The sequence below is a fragment of the Dendronephthya gigantea genome, unplaced genomic scaffold, assembly GCF_004324835.1.
Source record: "Dendronephthya gigantea isolate DGI-Jeju-01 unplaced genomic scaffold, DenGig_1.0 000029F, whole genome shotgun sequence".
In the NCBI taxonomy this organism is placed as follows: Eukaryota; Metazoa; Cnidaria; class Anthozoa; order Malacalcyonacea; family Nephtheidae; genus Dendronephthya; species Dendronephthya gigantea.
This window is the reverse complement of record NW_021163039.1, coordinates 685,109-707,465: the sequence shown is the minus strand read 5'-3', so window position 1 is coordinate 707,465 and position 22,357 is coordinate 685,109. Positions and strand designations below refer to the sequence as shown.

General features: G+C 39.3%; 4 protein-coding genes across 7 annotated transcripts in view; 1 reads left to right on the top strand and 3 right to left on the bottom strand.

Moving 5' to 3' along the window:
- The window catches only part of LOC114524056 (solute carrier family 43 member 3-like), a 28,800-nt gene that overhangs the window by 4,667 nt on the left and 1,776 nt on the right, over positions 1-22,357 (top strand). Inside the window, exons 2-12 of one of the 3 annotated variants that reach the window (XM_028545168.1) lie at positions 11,649-11,788; positions 15,648-16,104; positions 19,022-19,068; positions 19,142-19,218; positions 19,414-19,506; positions 19,854-20,039; positions 20,291-20,501; positions 20,673-20,822; positions 21,404-21,606; positions 21,700-21,773; positions 22,029-22,152. In XM_028545168.1, coding sequence (XP_028400969.1) covers positions 15,788-16,104; positions 19,022-19,068; positions 19,142-19,218; positions 19,414-19,506; positions 19,854-20,039; positions 20,291-20,501; positions 20,673-20,822; positions 21,404-21,606; positions 21,700-21,773; positions 22,029-22,152 — 1,482 coding nt within the window. In that variant the 5' untranslated portion in view covers positions 11,649-11,788; positions 15,648-15,787. Of the gene's footprint in view, positions 1-11,648; positions 11,789-15,438; positions 15,508-15,647; positions 16,105-17,512; positions 17,968-19,021; positions 19,069-19,141; positions 19,219-19,413; positions 19,507-19,853; positions 20,040-20,290; positions 20,502-20,672; positions 20,823-21,403; positions 21,607-21,699; positions 21,774-22,028; positions 22,153-22,357 lie in introns of those variants that run through there. The other 2 variants (XM_028545167.1, XM_028545166.1) reach the window with 2 other exon arrangements.
- LOC114523916 lies at positions 951-2,640 on the bottom strand. Its single transcript, XM_028544978.1, has 3 exons — positions 2,226-2,640; positions 1,957-2,147; positions 951-1,677 (listed from the first exon to the last, which is right to left on the bottom strand). The coding sequence occupies exons 1-3, from the start codon at positions 2,638-2,640 to the stop codon at positions 952-954; spliced, it is 1,332 nt and encodes a 443-aa protein (XP_028400779.1). The 3' UTR covers position 951.
- LOC114523915 lies at positions 3,053-4,151 on the bottom strand (the record flags this gene model as incomplete). Its single annotated transcript, XM_028544976.1, has 2 exons — positions 3,053-3,779; positions 4,059-4,151. Coding segments are annotated over 2 exons (819 nt in total), but the record flags the coding sequence as incomplete, so codon positions are not given.
- On the bottom strand, positions 5,867-14,746 carry LOC114524057. 2 transcript variants are annotated; one of them, XM_028545171.1, is made up of 5 exons: positions 14,213-14,746; positions 12,546-13,038; positions 12,039-12,232; positions 6,478-6,864; positions 5,867-6,343 (listed from the first exon to the last, which is right to left on the bottom strand). In XM_028545171.1, exons 1-5 carry the CDS (start codon positions 14,303-14,305, stop codon positions 6,338-6,340), a joined length of 1,173 nt encoding a protein of 390 aa, XP_028400972.1. In that variant the 5' UTR covers positions 14,306-14,746; the 3' UTR covers positions 5,867-6,337. The 2 variants fall into 2 exon arrangements, with proteins under 2 accessions (XP_028400972.1, XP_028400971.1); XM_028545170.1 differs by having other exon boundaries at positions 5,867-6,864.

Genomic DNA, 22,357 nt, shown 5'->3' with positions numbered 1-22,357 from the left:
TCGAGTAGACTGGCTTTGTTATGGAAACCGCAGCTTTTGTTTTTCCTATTGCAAGACATTAGAAAAAACGGCGTCATCTTCGCGTTTGTTTGTCCATAATTTCACAATCAAGAACTCAATTACCTGTGATAAGATGAGTTTGCTCAACCGTGATGGCACTCACGTGATTTGCAGTAGTAACGTGGTCTGGTAACGGCCACAAATAGGCGTAGGGTCCAAGTTTCCCTATGGTATAATCCCCGGTGGGGTTCAACTTCCTTTTCTCCTTACACTCCCCGAGTTCTACCCTTGCGCCGCTGTGAAGCAGTAATGTTCCATGGAGTGCTGGCTCGGACTTCTCACCAAAGCCAATAACCGTAATTACTGGCGCGCACGGCTCGCGATCGTCCAGATAGGCCGTGAAGACGTGTGTAGCCAAACCAAGTTGTCTCCATCGACTGCTTGTGTCTATTAAACCAGACTCGTTGAACCTTGTATACTGGAAGCTATCAAAACACGAGTCGACCGTACCAATAGTCTTGTGTAAGAAAGCACCCATTAAGTTTGAAATAGCGAAACTACCGAGGATAACAGCCAAGAGTACTAAAAAAGCTTTACAGCGATGCCCGGCAATCATGTTTGGCCTCAAAACATGTGAAGCGCACCTGTTTACATTGTTTGTCTGGGAAGAAATTTGATGCGTCTAATTAACCTTTCTCGCGCAATGCGACCAAGCCTTCTATGCGATTTTTGAGTCCGCGCGGGGCCAAAGGACGACAACAAACAAAATTGATATTTCGCAACCTCGAAGCCAGCGTATTTCTCTGAAAACTTTGCTGGGTTTTTTCCTCTGTAAAATTTGCTATATTTTTTTATTTGTATGGCAGGTGTAAGGCAGACATTAACGTTCGAATTTTCAAGATATAATATTATAGGTAAAATTCATTTTAATTATTTATATCTTTGTTATATCTATGTTAAGCTTACGGGAGCGTTGTGCCACGTTTGAGCGTCTGTTTCAAAGGCATACAATCGACATAATCGTCTTCTCAATGCTGCTACAATCTTGTCTTTGTAAACTAACGCGCGCTCATCTTGGACACGCTGATGTCGTTTCACATCTTGGATGACGGATTTCGAGACCGGATGAAGTCCCCCTCGAAACTTGCGGTAATGGTGAAGCAAAGCACAATCTGTTGGCACTACATGGCTCGTTATATGTTCTTCGACATGCTTGAAAATCTCGTGAACGCCGACGACAGACGAATATAGAGGCTTGGTAATGAACTTAGACTTTTGCCTAGAAGGATAGACCTTTTGTGAACGTACAACGTGCGTCAGGAATTGCGGTAATTCGACGAACCGCGATCCATCGCAAAGGACGTGAACATCAATGGCGTTTGCGTCGAATGCTGTTTCATTATAGCTCGCGAAGAAGAAGGCATGTCTAAAGACGAAAGTGCCAAATTGCGGATTCTCCAACTCCTTCATCAAAGTTCCCCATCCTAGCGATTTCCTTGGGACAATGAATTCGTCTAAATCTGCGTACACCAAGTACTTCACCCTGTACAGATTTCGATACATGCATTCGTTAATGCTCAATGTCTGGCCGAAGTAATGAGTGGAAGCTCCGGGCAAACCTTTCCCCCAGTTCAACACGACCTCGACAGTTCCCTCTCTGACATATTCGTGGAGCGTCTACAGTAAAGTGGAAGCACGGAATTAAAGTGCACGCAAGTCGCAGGGATGTTAGGCACTTTGGAAAGGGGGGAGAGAGGAAGCGGGGGCCGGGTGGAGGGTAAACGGAGGGACACCTTGATCTGATACGTCTTTAGCTGTCATGAATCACCATGCATCATGAATGTGCGTTAACCTTATACAGGATGCAGCTAAAGCAAGCCACGGGCGACTTAAAAGCATTGGGTACCTTAGAATCTCTTCGGGTTTAGAGAATACGCAAAGTTCAGATGGAAATACCTGTAGCACGTTTTTGTCAGCGGAGTAGATGTAAAAGGTAAACCATTCTGCGCCAAGAACTTTGTTGATTTCAATGTTTTCAATGATGGTCCGTGGCTCTATCTGTCCAAATAAGGGCGAGTTGATGCAAACCCCAAAGGTTTTCGTTGAGTAGACTGGCTTTGTTATGGAAACCGCAGCTTTTGTTTTTCCTATTGCAAGACATTAGAAAAAACGGCGTCATCTTCGCGTTTGTTTGTCCATAATTTCACAATCAAGAACTCAATTACCTGTGATAAGATGAGTTTGCTCAACCGTGATGGCACTCACGTGATTTGCAGTAGTAACGTGGTCTGGTAACGGCCACAAATAGGCGTAGGGTCCAAGTTTCCCTATGGTATAATCCCCGGTGGGGTTCAACTTCCTTTTCTCCTTACACTCCCCGAGTTCTACCCTTGCGCCGCTGTGAAGCAGTAATGTTCCATGGAGTGCTGGCTCGGACTTCTCACCAAAGCCAATAACCGTAATTACTGGCGCGCACGGCTCGCGATCGTCCAGATAGGCCGTGAAGACGTGTGTAGCCAAACCAAGTTGTCTCCATCGACTGCTTGTGTCTATTAAACCAGACTCGTTGAACCTTGTATACTGGAAGCTATCAAAACACGAGTCGACCGTACCAATAGTCTTGTGTAAGAAAGCACCCATTAAGTTTGAAATAGCGAAACTACCGAGGATAACAGCCAAGAGTACTAAAAAAGCTTTACAGCGATGCCCGGCAATCATGTTTGGCCTCAAAACATGTGAAGCGCACCTGTTTACATTGTTTGTCTGGGAAGAAATTTGATGCGTCTAATTAACCTTTCTCGCGCAATGCGACCAAGCCTTCTATGCGATTTTTGAGTCCGCGCGGGGCCAAAGGACGACAACAAACAAAATTGATATTTCGCAACCTCGAAGCCAGCGTATTTCTCTGAAAACTTTGCTGGGTTTTTTCCTCTGTAAAATTTGCTATATTTTTTTATTTGTATGGCAGGTGTAAGGCAGACATTAACGTTCGAATTTTCAAGATATAATATTATAGGTAAAATTCATTTTAATTATTTATATCTTTGTTATATCTATGTTAAGCTTACGGGAGCGTTGTGCCACGTTTGAGCGTCTGTTTCAAAGGCATACAATCGACATAATCGTCTTCTCAATGCTGCTACAATCTTGTCTTTGTAAACTAACGCGCGCTCATCTTGGACACGCTGATGTCGTTTCACATCTTGGATGACGGATTTCGAGACCGGATGAAGTCCCCCTCGAAACTTGCGGTAATGGTGAAGCAAAGCACAATCTGTTGGCACTACATGGCTCGTTATATGTTCTTCGACATGCTTGAAAATCTCGTGAACGCCGACGACAGACGAATATAGAGGCTTGGTAATGAACTTAGACTTTTGCCTAGAAGGATAGACCTTTTGTGAACGTACAACGTGCGTCAGGAATTGCGGTAATTCGACGAACCGCGATCCATCGCAAAGGACGTGAACATCAATGGCGTTTGCGTCGAATGCTGTTTCATTATAGCTCGCGAAGAAGAAGGCATGTCTAAAGACGAAAGTGCCAAATTGCGGATTCTCCAACTCCTTCATCAAAGTTCCCCATCCTAGCGATTTCCTTGGGACAATGAATTCGTCTAAATCTGCGTACACCAAGTACTTCACCCTGTACAGATTTCGATACATGCATTCGTTAATGCTCAATGTCTGGCCGAAGTAATGAGTGGAAGCTCCGGGCAAACCTTTCCCCCAGTTCAACACGACCTCGACAGTTCCCTCTCTGACATATTCGTGGAGCGTCTACAGTAAAGTGGAAGCACGGAATTAAAGTGCACGCAAGTCGCAGGGATGTTAGGCACTTTGGAAAGGGGGGAGAGAGGAAGCGGGGGCCGGGTGGAGGGTAAACGGAGGGACACCTTGATCTGATACGTCTTTAGCTGTCATGAATCACCATGCATCATGAATGTGCGTTAACCTTATACAGGATGCAGCTAAAGCAAGCCACGGGCGACTTAAAAGCATTGGGTACCTTAGAATCTCTTCGGGTTTAGAGAATACGCAAAGTTCAGATGGAAATACCTGTAGCACGTTTTTGTCAGCGGAGTAGATGTAAAAGGTAAACCATTCTGCGCCAAGAACTTTGTTTTTCAATGTTTTCAATGATGGTCCGTGGCTCTATCTGTCCAAATAAGGGCGAGTTGATGCAAACCCCAAAGGTTTTCGTTGAGTAGACTGGCTTTGTTATGGAAACCGCAGCTTTTGTTTTTCCTATTGCAAGACATTAGAAAAAACGGCGTCATCTTCGTGTTTGTTTGTCCATAATTTCACAATCAAGAACTCAATTACCTGTGATAAGATGAGTTTGCTCAACCGTGATGGCACTCACGTGATTTGCAGTAGTAACGTGGTCTGGTAACGGCCACAAATAGGCGTAGGGTCCAAGCTTCCCTATGGTATAATCCCCGGTGGGGTTCAACTTCCTTTTCTCCTTACACTCCCCGAGTTCTACCCTTGCGCCGCTGTGAAGCAGTAATGTTCCATGGAGTGCTGGCTCGGACTTCTCACCAAAGCCCATAACTGTAATTACTGGCGCGCACGGCTCGCGATCGTCCAGATAGGCCGTGAAGACGTGTGTAGCCAAACCAAGCCGTCTCCATCGACTGCTTGTGTCTATTAAACCAGACTCGTTGAACCTTGTATACTGGAAGCTATCAAGACACGAGTTGACCGTACCAAGTGTCTTGTGTAAGAAAGCATCCATTAAGTTTGAAATGGCGAAACTACCGAGGATAACAGCCAAGAGTACTAAAAAAGCTTTACAGCGATGTGTTGCAATCATGATAAGTATGTCTTAACGCAGGTAAATTGCAGGATCATCATAATTTTAAAATCAGCGAGCGGTGATCAGATTCAACCGACTGTATATTACCTTAAAAACGAAGGGTAGTGAAGGTCCTGTGTGGGCTGGAGAATAAAGTTTCCTATGCGAAGCAGCTGATGAAATGCCCATCCTATTCTGCCAATGTTTTGCAACAGGTGCATTTTGAACATCTTCAGAAGGCTTTGTTTACATTTGGAGCCAAAGCCATGCAACATGTTTACTGGTGTTCCCAGCAAACCGTGTTTACAATCATGTCATGCATGCATCACTGAGCCGACCCAACCTAGCCGTACGAATACATTTTTTTTATACAAAGATTCCCAGATAGCACTTTGCAGTCTATTAAGACTGAATTGCGTGCTGTTTTACAGGAATTCAATAGAGATATGATTTACAGAGTAAAACATTCAAAGTTGAAATTTATAAAATTTAAGGTTGGCAAAGAATATACGCTAAATATTTACAGTGGCGTAGCCAGCCTGACGATTTGTCTCGCTATGCTAATATTTTGGTGTTTATTGACTGTGAAAACAATGAATAATTATAATAACACGAAATTAGCATAGCGGACAAAATCGTCAGGCTGGCTACGCCACTGAATATTTAGAAACGTATTGTACAGTATTATATGGTTATAAAGTAATAAAATTGAGGATCTAAGAAAATTCATCAGTGCTCGCCGGTATAAAATTATTTAAAAATCTATCTGTTTTTATCTTTGGAAGATGAAACTGGGGGTTTTCCTCAGGTCGTAATTCGCAGAGTGACGGTCTGGCAGGAGGGATGATAGTTTATGATGTAGATCATTGATGAGTTGATTGTGATAAAAAGTGATAAAAAGTCACCCTCTTTTACTTTTATCAGTGTAACATAATAATAATAATAATAATAATTGGTTTAATAATCCGTTTGGCAGTAAAAACTGAATTACACGGTATAAATAACTACAATTAATACAATATATAACAACTAACTAATAATATTTAAAGGTAATAAAACTTCTACAACGATCAGTGTTTGCAAAAATCTTAGGAAAATTTTCAAATCTTAAGTTATAACATCGTACAGTATCGCAGAATTCAATTCATATCGTCCATCCAAACTTTAAAGTTTTTTCCTCAAGTCATCGCCTAAAGTGACCATTAGTGGCCAAGACGACCAGAGCCAACACTTGCCTCGTATCTAGCCGTTATAACGATTGAACCAAGTTGCAAGTTTCTAGCTAGAACCAAGTCCTTCCACGCAATGTAAACACGCGATCGAGCACTTCATACACTGCGCATGTCAAGAGACTAGAGGTCAAATTTACCCTAAAGCATTTCCATATCTATCTCAATGCGGTCAATTTTCATCAATTTTACTTCAAGTAAAGCACAAGCGTTTTCTTAATCCGGCCACAATCCTCGTTTTGAAGACCAGTGCGCGTGCATCTGGGACAAGCTGATGATTCACATCGGTCATAGGAGAAATCCCTTCCTCAAACCTACGACAGTGATGAAGTAAAGCAAATTCAGGTGGTACAACGTAGGTCCTGACATAATATGTGACGTGCTTGAAAACCTCGTGGACCCCAACCGCTGTCGCGTACGACGGCTTGATCATGTATTTTGACCTTACCTCTGGCGGGTGGATCTCTCGCGATCTTGTCACGCGTGATAAGAAGCTGGGTAGTTTCACGTTCCGTGACCCAGAACAAGGGAAGGAAGTTTTAACTGTACTTGTTGCGTTTAAGTTTTCAAAGAAGTATGCATGTCTGAACAAGTATGTTCCATCTCTAACACTCTCAATAGTTTTCATCATGTCCTTCCATCCTAACGATATCTTTGGAACGATGAATTCGTCCAAGTCTGTGTAGACCAAGTACTTCACCCTGTACAAATTTCGATACGCGCATTCGTTAATGCTCAATGTCTGCCCGAAGTAATGTGTGATGTCTTTGGGTAAACCTTCCCCCCAGTTTTGTACGACCTCCACCATCCCTTCGCTGGCATATCTCTGCAATACCTGTTGTATACAAAAAAAAATTTGAATATGGCTCTAATGGTGCCCTCTAACAGCCGGATTAGCAAACGTTCCATACAAATATTCCGAATTTTTTTCGGAAATTCTCTAGTCTATTACGAAGTTTAAAAGTCGATAATTAAATCACAATCTGTTTCGTAAAACTGTTTTTTTTTTGTGTGAAAAGATTTGCTGAAACCAAATTTAATTTAGCAAATCTATTTCACATCAAAAACTTATAATGAAAAAGTTTAAGACATTGAAACGGTGCTTTTAAGAGGAATAGCTTTTGCTACCTGTTACGAGCCGGTCCTTTTAACTATTATAATGGCTGCGCTTTTGGCTCAATTCGCTCGCAACAAAGATCGTGAAACCGATTACTTTCCAATGATTTATTCTTTGATGCTATATTTATAGTTAAACAATTAATAACGTCTTTTGATATATATAATATTACTTTATAACAGTTCGACTTATCTGACTGAGCACAACTCTCGATATCTTGACAACTCCGTTTCTTTCTTTTGTAAAGGTTCTCTTTAGTTCTTGTGATTTGTGGTTCTTTCCACGTTACTTCTTTAAATAATTTTCAAAGCAATGATGCTATTCAGGCTAGCGCCTTATGAATAATGCATGCTTTCGAGAGTTGTGCTCCGATTTTTATATGGTTTGGTAGGGGAAGAAACTATAGAACTGCGACACATTTCCCCTACGCAATACAGCGTGAATAAGCAAATAAACATGGTTAGCCCCAAACCAAGCTATGTCGTTTACGTTTGTTGGTTTGCGGGATGAGGTTCTCCGCAAATATTCCCTTACTCATGCATGTAAGGTTAACTAAGGTTATACTAAAGTTTATTGAATATATATTATAACTACATGATAGGTATCATGTAACACCCTCCCCCTTAAAGAAAAGAAAGTTAGAGAAACTTTCTTTGCAAGCGTTCCTGTGTCCGTGCAGTTCATGGGCGGGAAAGACAATCCGCGATGACATTGTCGCTCCCTTTGATGTGGTTAATATTCAGATTGTACTCCGACAAGATAAGACTCCATCGGAGCAAACGTTGATTCTTGTTCTTCAGTCGATGTAGAAACACTAGCGGGTTGTGGTCGGTGAAGACTGCAAGGGGAACACTTGTTTCAGAAGTTTAAGTGGTCCTCGTACTGTATGACCGAAAACAAGTTCAAATGGAGTGAAACCTAAGGATTCTTGTACCGAGTCGCGTGCGGCAAACAAGAGTAGGTGAATTCCCTCATCCCAATTTTTCTCGGTATCTTGGCAATACATTCTAATCATGTTCTTCAGGGTTTGGTGAAATCGTTCAAAGGCCCCTTGACTTTCCGGATGGTATGCGCTCGATTTAAATTGGCGAATGCCTAGTTCGGCCATCACTTGTTGAAACAAGCCAGACATAAAATTCGATCCTTGGTCAGACTGGATGGATTTTGGAAGGCCAAATAGTGTGAAGAATTTTGTAAGCGCTTGGACAATTGTTTTTGCTGTGATATTTCTTAATGGTATGGCTTCCGGAAAGCGAGTTGAAACACACATAATGGTTAATAGGTATTGATTGCCTTTCTTAGTTTTTGGAAGCGGGCCGACACAATCAATCATGACTCTACTAAATGGTTCATCGAAAGCAGGTATTGGTTTTAATGGTGCTTTCGGAATTACTTGGTTCGGTTTACCGACAATTTGACATGTGTCGCATGTTTTGCAAAATTCGACGACATCTTTCCGAATACCCGGCCAATAAAAGTGAGTGGTTATTTTTTGCAACGTTTTATTTATTCCTAAATGACCTGACAGTGGAGTATCGTGTGCCAAACTGAGAATTTCGGGTCTGTAAGATTTTGGAACAATAATTTGATAACGAAACGCCCATTCATCATCAGCTGAAACGTCCGAAGGACGCCATTTCCTCATTAACACTTTGTTTTTAAGAAAGTAAGATATAGGATCCATTGTTGCTTCTTGCTCGGTTGAAGCCTTTTGGTAAAGCACCGAAATCTCTGGATCATTTTGTTGTTCGGTTATTAAGTTGGACCGTGAAAATTTGTCGTCTATATTAGTTGGCTTAGTATTTTCAAATATATCAGAAAGAAAAGTATCAGAAAGGTCAAAGTCATTGACCTGCACTTGTTGTACCTCATTCGATTCTTCGCGTTTTTTCATAGCTCTAGTAACGGCGCATGATGGATACAGATGCGGAATAACCTGTTCGGCGAGGTCGTGTTGTTGATGTGGTCTGTCTGTTACTATCGGGTTAATTTTAACTTTGTCGCCGGCTAAATCGTTTCCTAGCAACAGATCTATTCCGTCAAAAGGTAAAGATTCGATGACTCCTATGTTAACGTCGCCTGACACTAAATCCGATTGCAAATTTGATTTATGTAATGGGATTGAACGATAATTTGAATCAACTCCACGTATTAAGACACTATTGCCTGAGTAAGACCTTTCAGAAAATGGCAACGTATTAGTAAGTATCAGTGATTGCGAAGCACCGGTATCGCGTAAAATTTTGATTGGTTTATGCACAATCGGCTGGTCATTTGAGAGTGATATAGAACCGTCAAAAATGAATGGCTTAAATGAGTCCATGACAGGGTCAACTGGAAGCTTAACCTTACATTCCTTGTCCGCCTTGGGAAAGGCTTGGTACAGTGCATTCACATTCTGTAAGTTCGAATTTGTTTTAGAGATAACACCTGTTGGTTTTGGCGGTGGCCTATTCATTTTCAAAGAATAACACTCTGATCGAGTGTGACCTTTTCGTTTGCAATAATCACAGCTAATTGATTTAAACGGCAGTTTATTATGGTAATGACCGAAAGTATTGTCGGGGTTTCGTCCCTGGAATGGCTTAGGTGATGGGAAACGTTTATTGTCGCTGAAATGGTTTTGGTAGTTACCACGAGGAGAGAAGGATGTATTATTTTTTGAGGTCGTGTTCGAAAGCTTATGCGTCAGCGAGAAGTTATCCGCCAAGCGTGCCGCGTCATTCAGCGTAGTAGCCTTGTGATCGTTTACGAATGTTCGAGTATCACTATTAAGGCAGTTTTTAAATTCTTCAATCAAAATAAGTTCACGTAGACGATCGTAATTGTGGTTGGTGTTTTCTGACGTGCACCATCGGTCGAAAAGCTGAGCTTTCTCGCGGGCAAATTCAATGAAAGTTTTGTTGCCAGTTTTGTTTAGATTACGGAAATTTTGTCGATAAGCTTCGGGGACCAACTCATAACCCTTTAAAATCAGTTCCTTGACGGTGTCGTATTTCGCGCAATCTTCGACAGAAAGTTGGGAAAAAATTTCACGGGCTTTTCCTATAAGGACGCTTTGTAAAAGCATTGTCCAACTATCTTTAGGCCAGTGACAGTTTTCAGCGACCTTTTCGAAATGCAAAAAGTACTTATCAACTTCCCGCTCCTGAAACGGTGGAACCATTCTTATATGTTTTGTTACATCGAAATGACTTGAACTTTGCGTGTGACTATCTGAGGACTTAGATTGGAGCCTTAATTTCTCTATCTCATTTTGCTGTTCTTTTAGCCTGAACTCTCTTTCCTCTCGCACTTTCTGTGCCTCCCACTCTCGTGTCTCTCTCTCTCTTCGCCATGCAATTTCCTCCTGTTCTCTCTGCCATTGTTTTTCCCTTTCGCTATTTTCCTCACTGTTACTGATTTGTCTAGTCCTATTTTCTACGCTATCATTACTACCCGCTGCTTCGGTCGCAGGCTGACTTGGTTGTTGTATATGAATAAAAGATTCTAAGACAGACGGTTCAAATGTCTCTGTCACTTTTACTAAGTGTTCTATTATGAGTTTCTGAATTTCTCTTTTACGCATTGAACTTCTTACTTCGATTTTTAAATGTTTTCCTAACGCTATTAAATCATCTTTCCTCAATTGTTTTAATGTACTCTCGCTTGGTTCCACCATATATTCCTGAGGGTCGAATGCAGACATTGTAAAATAACTGGTTTCACTTGTACGTTTTATACTTTTAAAATGTTTGTTTTATTTTTTTGAAAAATTTTGGTCCTAAAGTACGCCGTTCGGTTTTATTCATGCAATGTATAGTCGGAAATCAAAATTAATTCCCGGGCGAGCCCCCAATTTGTTACGAGCCGGTCCTTTTAACTATTATAATGGCTGCGCTTTTGGCTCAATTCGCTCGCAACAAAGATCGTGAAACCGATTACTTTCCAATGATTTATTCTTTGATGCTATATTTATAGTTAAACAATTAATAACGTCTTTTGATATATATAATATTACTTTATAACAGTTCGACTTATCTGACTGAGCACAACTCTCGATATCTTGACAACTCCGTTTCTTTCTTTTGTAAAGGTTCTCTTTAGTTCTTGTGATTTGTGGTTCTTTCCACGTTACTTCTTTAAATAATTTTCAAAGCAATGATGCTATTCAGGCTAGCGCCTTATGAATAATGCATGCTTTCGAGAGTTGTGCTCCGATTTTTATATGGTTTGGTAGGGGAAGAAACTATAGAACTGCGACACATTTCCCCTACGCAATACAGCGTGAATAAGCAAATAAACATGGTTAGCCCCAAACCAAGCTATGTCGTTTACGTTTGTTGGTTTGCGGGATGAGGTTCTCCGCAAATATTCCCTTACTCATGCATGTAAGGTTAACTAAGGTTATACTAAAGTTTATTGAATATATATTATAACTACATGATAGGTATCATGTAACACTACCCCGGGAGGATGCTTGTGAACTGAATGTCATAGGGAAATTTTCTGCCCATTTTCAGAACATGTCAAAGCGAATGTGAGAAATTAATCCTTTGGTAGAAATCAAGCCAGGCCAGCCCTGAGACTCATGTACGTGCAAAGCTCGTAGCAAATAGGATCACTAAAAACATCATCTACGAATTCGTATCAATGATCAGAGGTATGTTATCATGGGTTAGTTCTCCAACTTTAAAACGACTAAACTTAATCTAAGACATAATCCTAACCTAAACCTAATCTAAGACCTAATCCTAACCCTAATCTAAGACCTAATCCAAACACCTAATCTAAGACGTAATCCTAACCTAAACCTAATTTAAGACCTAATCCTAACCTACCCTAATCTTAAGGATTAAATTCGCGTATTTAGGATTTACTGAACACTGAATGATATAAATTATTACCAATACCTGAAGCGCTGCTTGATCGGAGTTGTAAATATAAAATGTAAACCATTCTGCTCCGAGCACTTTGTTGATTTCGATGTTCTCGATAATGGCACGTGCGTCTACATTTCCAAATAATGGCGAATCTATGCAAACTCCGAACGTTTTGGTCGAGTAGACTGGCCGTGTTATAGGAATTACAGTCGTTTCTGTTTTACCTAAAACCAAGAGAAAACATTGGTTTAAACGACCCATCAATACGATAATGAGAGAATCGAAGGGATTCTTTATGCATGCGTGATAAGGTGCAGAAAAAAAGCGGACGATTTTCATGTTGGGCTGATTTCTTATCTGGAGAAAATAATGGAAATTGCAAAGTCTCACTGCATGCGATGTTGTAAAATGTGGAAAATATGGCCTTGCAAAGTTCAATCTCTCGCTCTTTATATGGCAATTTGATTGCTTCTATCAGTATAAAACGACACATTTGCACTTGGTTGCTCGTGCAGAAAAGGAAGTTTCTTTCGTTACCTGCGTACGATCTAATCTGTTGAACCTCAATCGACTTCAGATAGCCTACCGAAGGAACTGTAGCGGGCAACGGCCAAGAATACGTATACGGTCCCAGTCTTTCGAGGGAGTAGTCTCCGTACGGGTTCAGTATCATCTTTTTTTTGTACTTTCCGAGCTCTATTCGTTCACCGCTGTGCAGCAACAACGTACCACGAAGTGGCGCCTCTGACATTACGCCAAATCCCAAAACAGTAATAAGTGCCATGCAAGGATCACGATCATCTAAATACGCTGTGAACACGTACGTAGTTTTAGCCAGTTGTCTCCAGCAGCTGCTCGTGTCTATCACTCCGGATTCGTTGAAAATGATGCGAGAATTACAAAGGCATGGACCAAACGTGCTGAATGTCTTGTTTAAGAAAGTTCCAACGAAGTTTAAGAGCGAAACACTGCCGATGACAGCGAGGAATGTAAGAATAGCCTGGCGACGTTGTGATCTTATCATCGTTTGCTGAAAATATTATGGAGAAAAATTTACAAGACAACTGAAGTAGATGTTTCATGTTTCGTGATGTTTTGAAAACAACACAAGTGCACTGAAACAATGTTATGTTTCGACTTTTAGAAGCAACTGTTCTTCATTGTAATCTCCGTTTTGATTGGTTAGCCACATACAAAATTCTTGATATTTGTAATTATGATAGATTAATTTAAATTTTCTCCCGCATGGGTTTTTCAGAAGCTATTTGCAAAATATTAAGCTGTAATATTAAGCTGTAAATATTTATACTATAATTTAACTGAACTTATCTATATTTACAAATATCAAATTTAATTATATTGAAAAACCTATGACTAACCAAGTGATATATAAGTAAAAATGAACAGGGAACCAGGGGCCGGTTGTTCGAAAGGCGTTCAGCTTAAACCCAAAGTTTAAAAATACTCTCATACAACTTGTGAATGACTAAACCTACATCTTTTGCATTAAATATGTCCTCCCATTGAAAGTTAAACTATTTAAAATTACATCGAAATATTTCAGCTCATTTGTTCAATAAATAGATCATTTTAATTTGTTTTCCATTTTGAACGTATCCACCGTTTAAGCTAAACGCCTTTCGAACAACCGCCCCCAGTTTTTTAATCGCTCGTTTATGAAATTGATAAATATTTTGTTTCTTAAATATTTTGAGGACAAAGAAGTCTTATTTTGTGAAGTATTGAAAATGTGCAGAAGCATATAAACCAAAACAGCGGAGTAAAATTTAAGTGATTTTCTATCGGTGATTTTTTGACACACAATTATTTGATTATATTTCTAGCCATTATGACATGAAATTTATGAAAAAGGTGCTGTTAACCCTGGTTTTCATGTGACCAAATGCTTACATATGGATGCTCTACGATCAATTATCGGTTTATCATAGAGAAGATATTTTTTTAGTTTGGCAAAACATTTTTTGTGTCAATTATAGGTCCGTTACAGATGTCCAACTTTTCATGTGCCTAACCTAATGTAGATATATCGACGAATTACAAAATCGACATATAAAAAAGTATTTATATCTAGCTAAACGACTCAAGCTGAGCGATGCAGAGATTAAACTGTTCGCACTTAATGCGTTCTGTACTTGCACATTGCACTTTGTAGCGAACAGAGAAAGACAGTAATGTTTACAAACCTTAATTAGGACTGTGCTCCTGGGGCCAGTTGTTCGAAAGGCGTTTAGCCTAAACGGTGGATTAGCCAAAGATTGAAAAATACTCTCATACATCTTGTGAATCACTGAGCCTCTCGTGCATCTTTAAATAATTATGTACTTGAAATATGCACTTAAATATGTACATTGAAAATTAAACTATTTACATCGAATATAGCCAGGATTAGGAAGCAGCGTCTTCAAACAACGCTTTAAATATGGTATAACAACTACGGATGCGTAACTCGGATACTTTTCATAACAACACACTTGTATTAAGTCTCTCTAATTCTTCGCTTAACTGCATGCAATAAAAGACAATTTGACATTCTATTTGTCAAATGGATTGGTGCCTGAGGCAAGCCAGATAAATTTACAGCGATAAAGTTATGCGAATCTATGGTTGGATCTTCTGGCTGTATAATGATAAGTCATGTGTTGTTGTCAATCTCGAGGTAGCGAAGATCCACACACATGTACAGTATATATATGTAGTTCTTCTCAAAATCTTGGCAAATCGCGATCATCTGTACATATTTGAAGATAATTGCATTTTGCATTGCAAATTTCTTTATACGACATCGACCATGCATGGATAATTGGAAATATTGCATGTTAAAACTGCGTCATATCGATGATAAGTTATTGTCGTATTGTCATTAAAAGCTATACTGCATTAACTTTTAATTATACAGTTAGTTACAGAGCTGGCCAATCAGAATGGTGTTGAGTTTAGTGCGATTTAACGACGCAAATGTTTGCTAAGTGCGTATATACAACTGGCTCGAAATATTTACTTTATTAAATCGTCGCGGATCTGGTCTGACTGTCTTGCTGTGGTGATATACCAATTTATAAAGTTATTTTAATTCAAAATAAAGTTATTCCACTTTTAAAATATTAATATAAGACCCCAAACTCTGTTAGATGTAAGAGTGGTGTGATGCAGATAATTATTTTCCTCCGTAAATCTTGGAGATGTAATGTGGTCGTCCAACTGCATTATGCTTTTTATTTCAATATCTTTCATGTGGTTTAGAGAACCGAAAATATTATTAACTTTTGGACTTTTGCATTCAATTTCTCTACGTATTGTGGAGCAATATCTATCAATTGTAGTCAAATTGTTGTCAGTTTTTCAAATCTTCTTTACAGTCAAAGACAAGAAATTTTGCCGACCATTTTGAGAAAAAGAGGGGGTGTCAACCCCCCCCCGCTCCTCACGCCCCACCTGCTTGGTACCCCCCTGTTTATCATAGAAAAACGATATTCAAAACGTACGTTTTACAATATTTTTTTAATTTTTATGTTTTACAATGATTTTACAATATTCTTTTTTAAATAACACAGTATAACCTTTACTGCAGTTGATTCTGAGGCTTTGGCAAAAACAATAAAGCTGGATTTTTTTTAACAGGCTAAGCGTATTTGGTGAACGTAAATCCTCACCCGTTGACGCCATCTCAATCTGAAACTCCACAGGCTTTATCTTTTTGGAGAACGATTTATAACGAAGTCCCCGATTTAAAACGTTCCTGATGTCTGGTTTGGCAATTGATGGCTTCCTTGCAAAGTGTTTACAAGCAACGTGTCATTATACTAGTCTGGAGCCTAGTAGAGGTTATGCTTTTATCGGCTGTCATTTTTGGTTGGGCCTCTCTTGTAGTGGTCTTAAAGAAAGAGGGCTTTTTTCGCGACTTGTGCCCGCCCAAGCACGAAGGAAACGTGACTTCCCATAATGACTATTGCATCAAGCAGGACAAACGGTTGAATTTGGTCTTTCTGATCGGTGTTATCTCGTTAGCTTGGGGTGCGTTTGTTTCCGGGGCCTTTCTGGATCGTTTCGGACCAAGAAAAACAAGACTTCTTTCAAGGTAAGAGCTAGCTGCTGTCACACGTCATATAGCTTATATCACAAAGCTCAAACAAAAGGTATTATTGGCATAAAACTATTCATGTACTTGCCAAAAATCGTACACTTATCATGGTTCATTAATACAAGACATTGGCAAACTATTTAGCCATTTTAATCTGTTATCGAGTCTCCTAACTACAGCAATATTACTATCTCACTCTGACATATTTGGGATGAATTGCAAGTAGTTTTTATACAATTTTTCGAATATTTCTTCACCATGCACCTGAAATGACCTTTATAAGTGCTGTTAAACATCACCCCGCTTAGGTGCTGTTTACACGCATATAAGCCCAATTTATATCCAGGTTTCAACGAAGGGTGGTATTAAAATAAGTGTTTATTGAAACAAGACGAGAAAATGCTGTTGTTGGGATGAATACGAATGAAAGGATGATGTTATCTACTGATTTCAATACCCCAAAGTCATTCGACGTCAGGTTTAATCTTGGCTAAGCGGGATCATGTAAATAGCCCCTTAGTCGTGATGAGAGAAGGCTTGACATGACTTTGAAATGATTAAATATAACATGATCCCGATGTAGTTACCTCAACAAAAGCATGTTTGTTTCCTAAAGATTTATTTCAAAGCCTGGTTCATATGTTGTAACTCGTCGACGATGTCTGTTTTCCGTGGCCTGATTGATGAAAAAAATCTGGTGGGGCTGTTTATGAACATTTGACCAAATATGGTAATCAAAATTACCAGATCTGGTCACACTGAATTGTGTGGCCTAAGCCGCAGTTCGTCCCAAAACAGCCTCCTGCCGGTTGTATCAAGCCCGTTTAGCTTAAACGGTGGTTAAGTTCAAAATAGAAAGCACGTCTTTGGTTATATTCAACAAGCAAAGTAAACGTTTTTAACCTTAATACAAAAATACTGTTTACAACTACATATTCAGTGCATAATATTCAAGTTGATTCATTCAAGAGAGATCTAAGTGTGTTATTTAATTTTGACTTATCAACCGTTTAAGCTAAACGGGCTTGATACAACCGACCCCAGTACCTGTCCTCACTGCTATTTTGAAATGATTATAACTTGAGAGTTTGATCCCACCTACGGCTACATGACGAGTTATATTATTGAAAAAGAATGTCTACAATTTGCAAATAAACCACGAATTTTGAACTTTGGCCCAACAGAAAGACAATTAAAAAATTTTGTGTCGAAGACTGTCTTCGACTTTGACATTGTTGTAATTCATTTCATACACGCGACTGCATAACAACAGCAGAAAAAATTCACAAATTGAGATTTGAGTGCTACTCGCACTGGCTTCTTAAGCTAAGGGATTCGTTTCTCAAAAGTCACAGCGTTTCTGGAGCTTCCAGTTGGACATTCTTGTGAAAAGAACAACGTGTTTCTTGTCTGCTGATTAATTATTATTCGTTGAGATCAAACATCAACGCCAACGCCAAGGCCACCGGGCCACCGGCGCCTTTCGTATTTATTATTATGCAAAGTAATATCTAGCGTGACTTGTATTAAAATGGCTGCCCTTCAACGTGTTTATAAGCAACGTTATTTAATACTATTATGGAGTGTGTTAGAAGTATTTTTCATGTCAGCCATAGTCTACGGCTGGGCATCATTAGTTGTGGTCTTAAAGCAGGAAAATTTTTTCCATGGCTTGTGCGAGGGTCATACAAAGTTTGAAAATAAAAGAAATTCGAGTTCCGTAACCGGCGATTGCTTGGAGCAAGACGAGCGGTTGAATTTAGTATTTTTGACCGGCGTTATTTCGTTTTCTGCGAGTGGTTTTTTCTCGGGAGCCTTTCTTGATCGCTTTGGACCGAGGAAGACACGACTACTCTCAAGGTAGGCTTAATTTCGACGAAGGCAAGCCGACATATTAGCACGAGTATTAGTAAACATACTTTTAAAGTCGTTTGATGGCAGCTCAACTCGTAAAGCAAATGAGCAATTTGAAGCAAAGTATAAATATTTGTGGAACCGTAGTATCGATGTAAATTTCAGCTTCAAGAAGCAATTTAAAAACTTTGTAGAATATAGTGTCAATTGAGGTCAAGGTTGTCATTAAGTGTACAAATTTGAAATGATAAATTTGACTAAAATAATTGCAATAATATTATAATGTCAACGAAGCATTGAATATATTCAGTCATTTAATGATGACACGTTGATCTTGTTTCCGATTACTAATCAATACAATCATTACAATGCATGTGTATTAACAGCTACAAAGCCAGTAATTTAAAAGCTTTACGATTACTGAATTTTTATGAAAACATGTTGAAACAGGGACCGGAATATCGAATGAGCTGCAGATATGTAGATCATGTTTACACTATACCGGATTGCATCGTTGCGTCGCAATTTTCATACTGGATTCAGTTTCTGTCCGCATTCATTGGAGGTGATATTAAAATTAATCCGGTACATGCCGGTGCACGTAGTGTGAACAGTATAAAAGTAGTGGAAACGCGCTTCAAATTTCGCGCCGCATAGCCGCATTAATAAACAATCCGATACGAAAATTCAGCCGTAAGTTTAACAGATCTTAAAAGGAAATTAAACCTGAAATGAACACAATGACATGGCCAAAGGGATGAGTATATCACTTGGAAACGTGAGCCCGTGGTCAGCATTGCAGCGGAGCGTGTTACTGAGCCCGCAGTCAACATTAATTTGCTGCACTTATTGCTAACAGGATATTTAATCGAGTGTAACGATAATGAGGAATATGCCAACGATTGTGATCGGTAGTCCGTGCACAGCTTTGCAGTTTGCAGCCAAATTTATTCCAACAACTTATTATTTTTACGCGTGCAAAGGGTATAAAATACTGGTCACGTGCTGCAGCCTAGTACACAACACATGCGCTAAACGTGGACTTATTTTTTTATTTTAGTTTCCTTTTCGGGTTGACTTTCCTGTTCTTTGTGCTGGCAGACAAAGGTATTTCGTTAAATATCAGGAGTAATCTGTTGCAAAGGTTATATCATATGACAATTTCACAACATTTTTACAGACAGGCCAAATTTGATTTTTCCTGGGATTCTGACCCTGTCAGCGGCTGGACTCACCCTATTACTGACCATTTTTCAGGTAGAGTGTACTTCTTTATATTGCGACGTTACACGTGATGACTCGATTTCGCTCTCGAAGCATCATGGTCCAAAAACTGCAGAAACTCTGTGAGAAGGCAAAGGGGGCAATGCCCCGGCACCAGGCTTAATCAGGGGTTCCCAAAATGATCAGACACAAGAGAGCGGAATAGAAAATTCCATTTCTGCCATTTAGGTTGCAAATATGTTTGAAAAATGGAAGTCTTCAGTCATAAGTGTGTTTAATGGAGCAGTAGATTCATCAGCAATCGTACTACTGTTTTTCAAGGTAAGGCTGTGTGTATTCTATGCTATGCTATGCTAGGCTATGCTATGCTATGCTACGCTACGCTATGCTATGCAATGCCGTGCTGTGCCGTGCCGTGCCATGCTATGCTATGCTATGCCATGCCATGCCATGCCATGCCATGCCATGCCATGCCATGCTATGCTATGCTATGCTATGCTATGCTATGCTATGCTATGCTATGCTATGCTATGCCATGCTGTGCTATGCCATGCTGTGCTATGATATGCTATGCCATGCTGTGCTATGCTATCCTGTGATAGAAGTTTAGTTCTAGGAAAAATTGATATAACATTAATCAAATTTTTCTTTCTGTTTCTACCTACTAGTTGGTGTACGATGCTGGTGTTCCATTACGGTCGATCAATATATTTTTTTACATTTTCGCCATTGTTGCCATCCTTATCTTCACATTTATTCTACCTTCTTTTACAATCACCTCTGAGAGAATTCGTGAAATCAATGGTTCGGAGAATCCAGAGTCCTCTCATGACAATATTCATTCCACACACGAAGTAAGTCAATGCGATAACTGTATGCTGGAATTGATATGACTATTTTTTGGTCCGAAGATATTTCTTCCCTTTACGTTATTAATAGCTTTTACGACAAAGCCTCAGTTTGGTGTAAAGAGAACTTAAGCATTGAAGTTAGGCTTGGTCCTAGCGAAATTTTGTGCTGATTCAATTTCAGGCAAAAGAGAGGAGGCGGAAGAAACATTTAGTAAAGCTAAGAGAAATGAAAAATGTTCATTTTTTCTTTGAAGACCGTAGACAAGCCACTTGTACAAGGTGATCAAGCAAACGGAACAAATAGAATAATTAGGGAATCGGAGTCGAATTCGATAGGAAAGACTCCTGAAAAGAATGGAAAGGTGGAGCAGGAAGCTGATTCACAGTTGTCTCCACTTTTTCAATCAGAAGAATACGAAGACGATGAAATCAAAGATAAAAAGGACGGTGGTGGAACTAGCCCAGGTACAGAAAAGCTCACATACTGACGATGTTCTTGTAATAAAGACAAGATATCACTGATATAATGTGTATACTTGTTTTATTTTTGCTTTTTTTTGTAATTGTCTGCTTTCAGTGGTAAAGTGTCACATGCAGCATATTATAACTAACATCATTTCTGTCTTTCTATCACAGATTCTACGCCCCGATTGATAAGCTTGATGTTAACCTCCGAGTATATCCACACGACGTTTTTTCTTAGTTTGTGTAACCTTCGTTTGTGGTTTTACGTCGGTTACTTAAACTCGTATTTGGAATTCATGTCTGACAATGACCATGATACAGGTAAATAAGAAATGAAATGTAGGAAATGTAGTGAAATGTAGAAAGTATACTTGGAAACGTAACATCTTAAAGACTTTCGAGATGATATTTCATGATCAATTTATCGAATTAAATAGAGTAAAATAAAATATGAAAAGTCGAAATTTGCATGCAGTATTTTCGAAGAACTTGTCTTCTCCAGTGTGATAGTTCTCCAGTGTGATACTCAAATTTTATGAGATCGAATTTCGGCATGAAGTTCTGGTGGACCTAGACGTGAAACCTTAAGGCCCTGTTACACGGTGCAATTTCTCTTGCAAGTTGCAATGAAATTCTGCTTTTAGGAGATGCAAATTAGTGAAGATCCCCCAAATATAAGTGCGAGAAACTTCCATGGAGTATAATAATAAAAACAAAAGTTTCGTAGTTGCTAAATCTACATCTCTCAAAAGTATAATCGTATTGCAAGTTGCATGAAAAATTGAACCGTGTAACTAGGGTGGCAGCAAAACAGAGCGCATTTTTTTATTTGAAAGTCATTAGGTCTAGCCGACGCTCGAGGATCAATAATATTTAGTATCTTCTGTTTCCACGTTTTTTAGTAAGTCACTACACGAACTGGTTTGGGATCGCGCAGTTTTCCGGTTTTGTTTTCGCGCCTATCGTTGGTATTGTCATGGATTGGAAACCGAAAGGAAAGCGAAATCAGAAAACTGATTTGGGTTTTGTTGTTGGGTTTTTTCTCACCTCATTCACCGCTTTCGTTTTAAATATTTTGGTTCTTGTCCCTGACCTTTCTGTGCAGGTATGAACACGCCGCATGCGTCGATGGAATTATCTTTTTTTAGCTAATTCCACTAATAACGAAGTGTTAATATATACCATTTTGACGTTCTAGTATGCGTCTTTCGTCGTTCAAGTTGTTCTAAGAGCCTTCGTCTACACTGTCTATTCAGCGTTTCTCTTACACAAGTAAGTTTCCTGCACATATACTTGTGTGACAAATATATTGACATTTATTGTATTGCCAACGCTTAAAACCCTGGCGTTTTTACTCTTTTCCTTAAAACTTTGTCAAAAATATTGGCAAAAATGAATTCCAATTGCATCAGGTTGCAAAAACGTCGTGTACCTATTGATCGCTGCATTCGTAACGTGGTGTTTTTTTTCGCTCTGGGCTTTGTGCGTTTTTGATAGGTATTTTGTACTTATTCCCTTTTTACTTAGATTTCCATTGTCGCAATTTGGAAAATTATACGGCGCAGGCCATCTGATATCAGCAGTAATAGGTTCTATACAGTATGGTCTGTTTACGATTTCCGAAGATACCCTTGAGAAAGATCCATTTTGGGTACGTACTGCACGTAAAATATTTAGCTATTTATCTATGAATATGTAGACCAATGCTTATACGTTGAAGAACTACCCGTTATCAAAAGTAAAATCATTTTTAATCGCTATATGTATAGTTTGGCTTACTTCATACATCTTCACATTATTTGAGCCAAACAAATTGAACTTGTCGCAGCCCATCTCAATCTTATCTTACATCACCT

Bases quoted from the DNA above. Each gene is read 5' to 3' on its own strand.
- LOC114523916 (XM_028544978.1), bottom strand. From the start codon at position 2,640: ATGGGTGCTTTCTTACACAAGACTATTGGTACGGTCGACTCGTGTTTT. The intron at 2,148-2,225 runs GTAATTGAGTTC...GTCTTGCAATAG, and splicing joins GCAAACTCATCTTATCACAG to GAAAAACAAAAGCTGCGGTT. The intron at 1,678-1,956 runs GTATTTCCATCT...ACTTTACTGTAG, and splicing joins CTGACAAAAACGTGCTACAG to ACGCTCCACGAATATGTCAG.
- LOC114524057 (XM_028545170.1), bottom strand. From the start codon at position 14,305: ATGTATGAGAGTATTTTTCAATCTTTGGCTAATCCACCGTTTAGGCTA. The intron at 12,233-12,545 runs GTAACGAAAGAA...TCTTGGTTTTAG, and splicing joins ACAGATTAGATCGTACGCAG to GTAAAACAGAAACGACTGTA. The intron at 6,865-12,038 runs GTATTGGTAATA...TGTATACAACAG, and splicing joins CCGATCAAGCAGCGCTTCAG to GTATTGCAGAGATATGCCAG.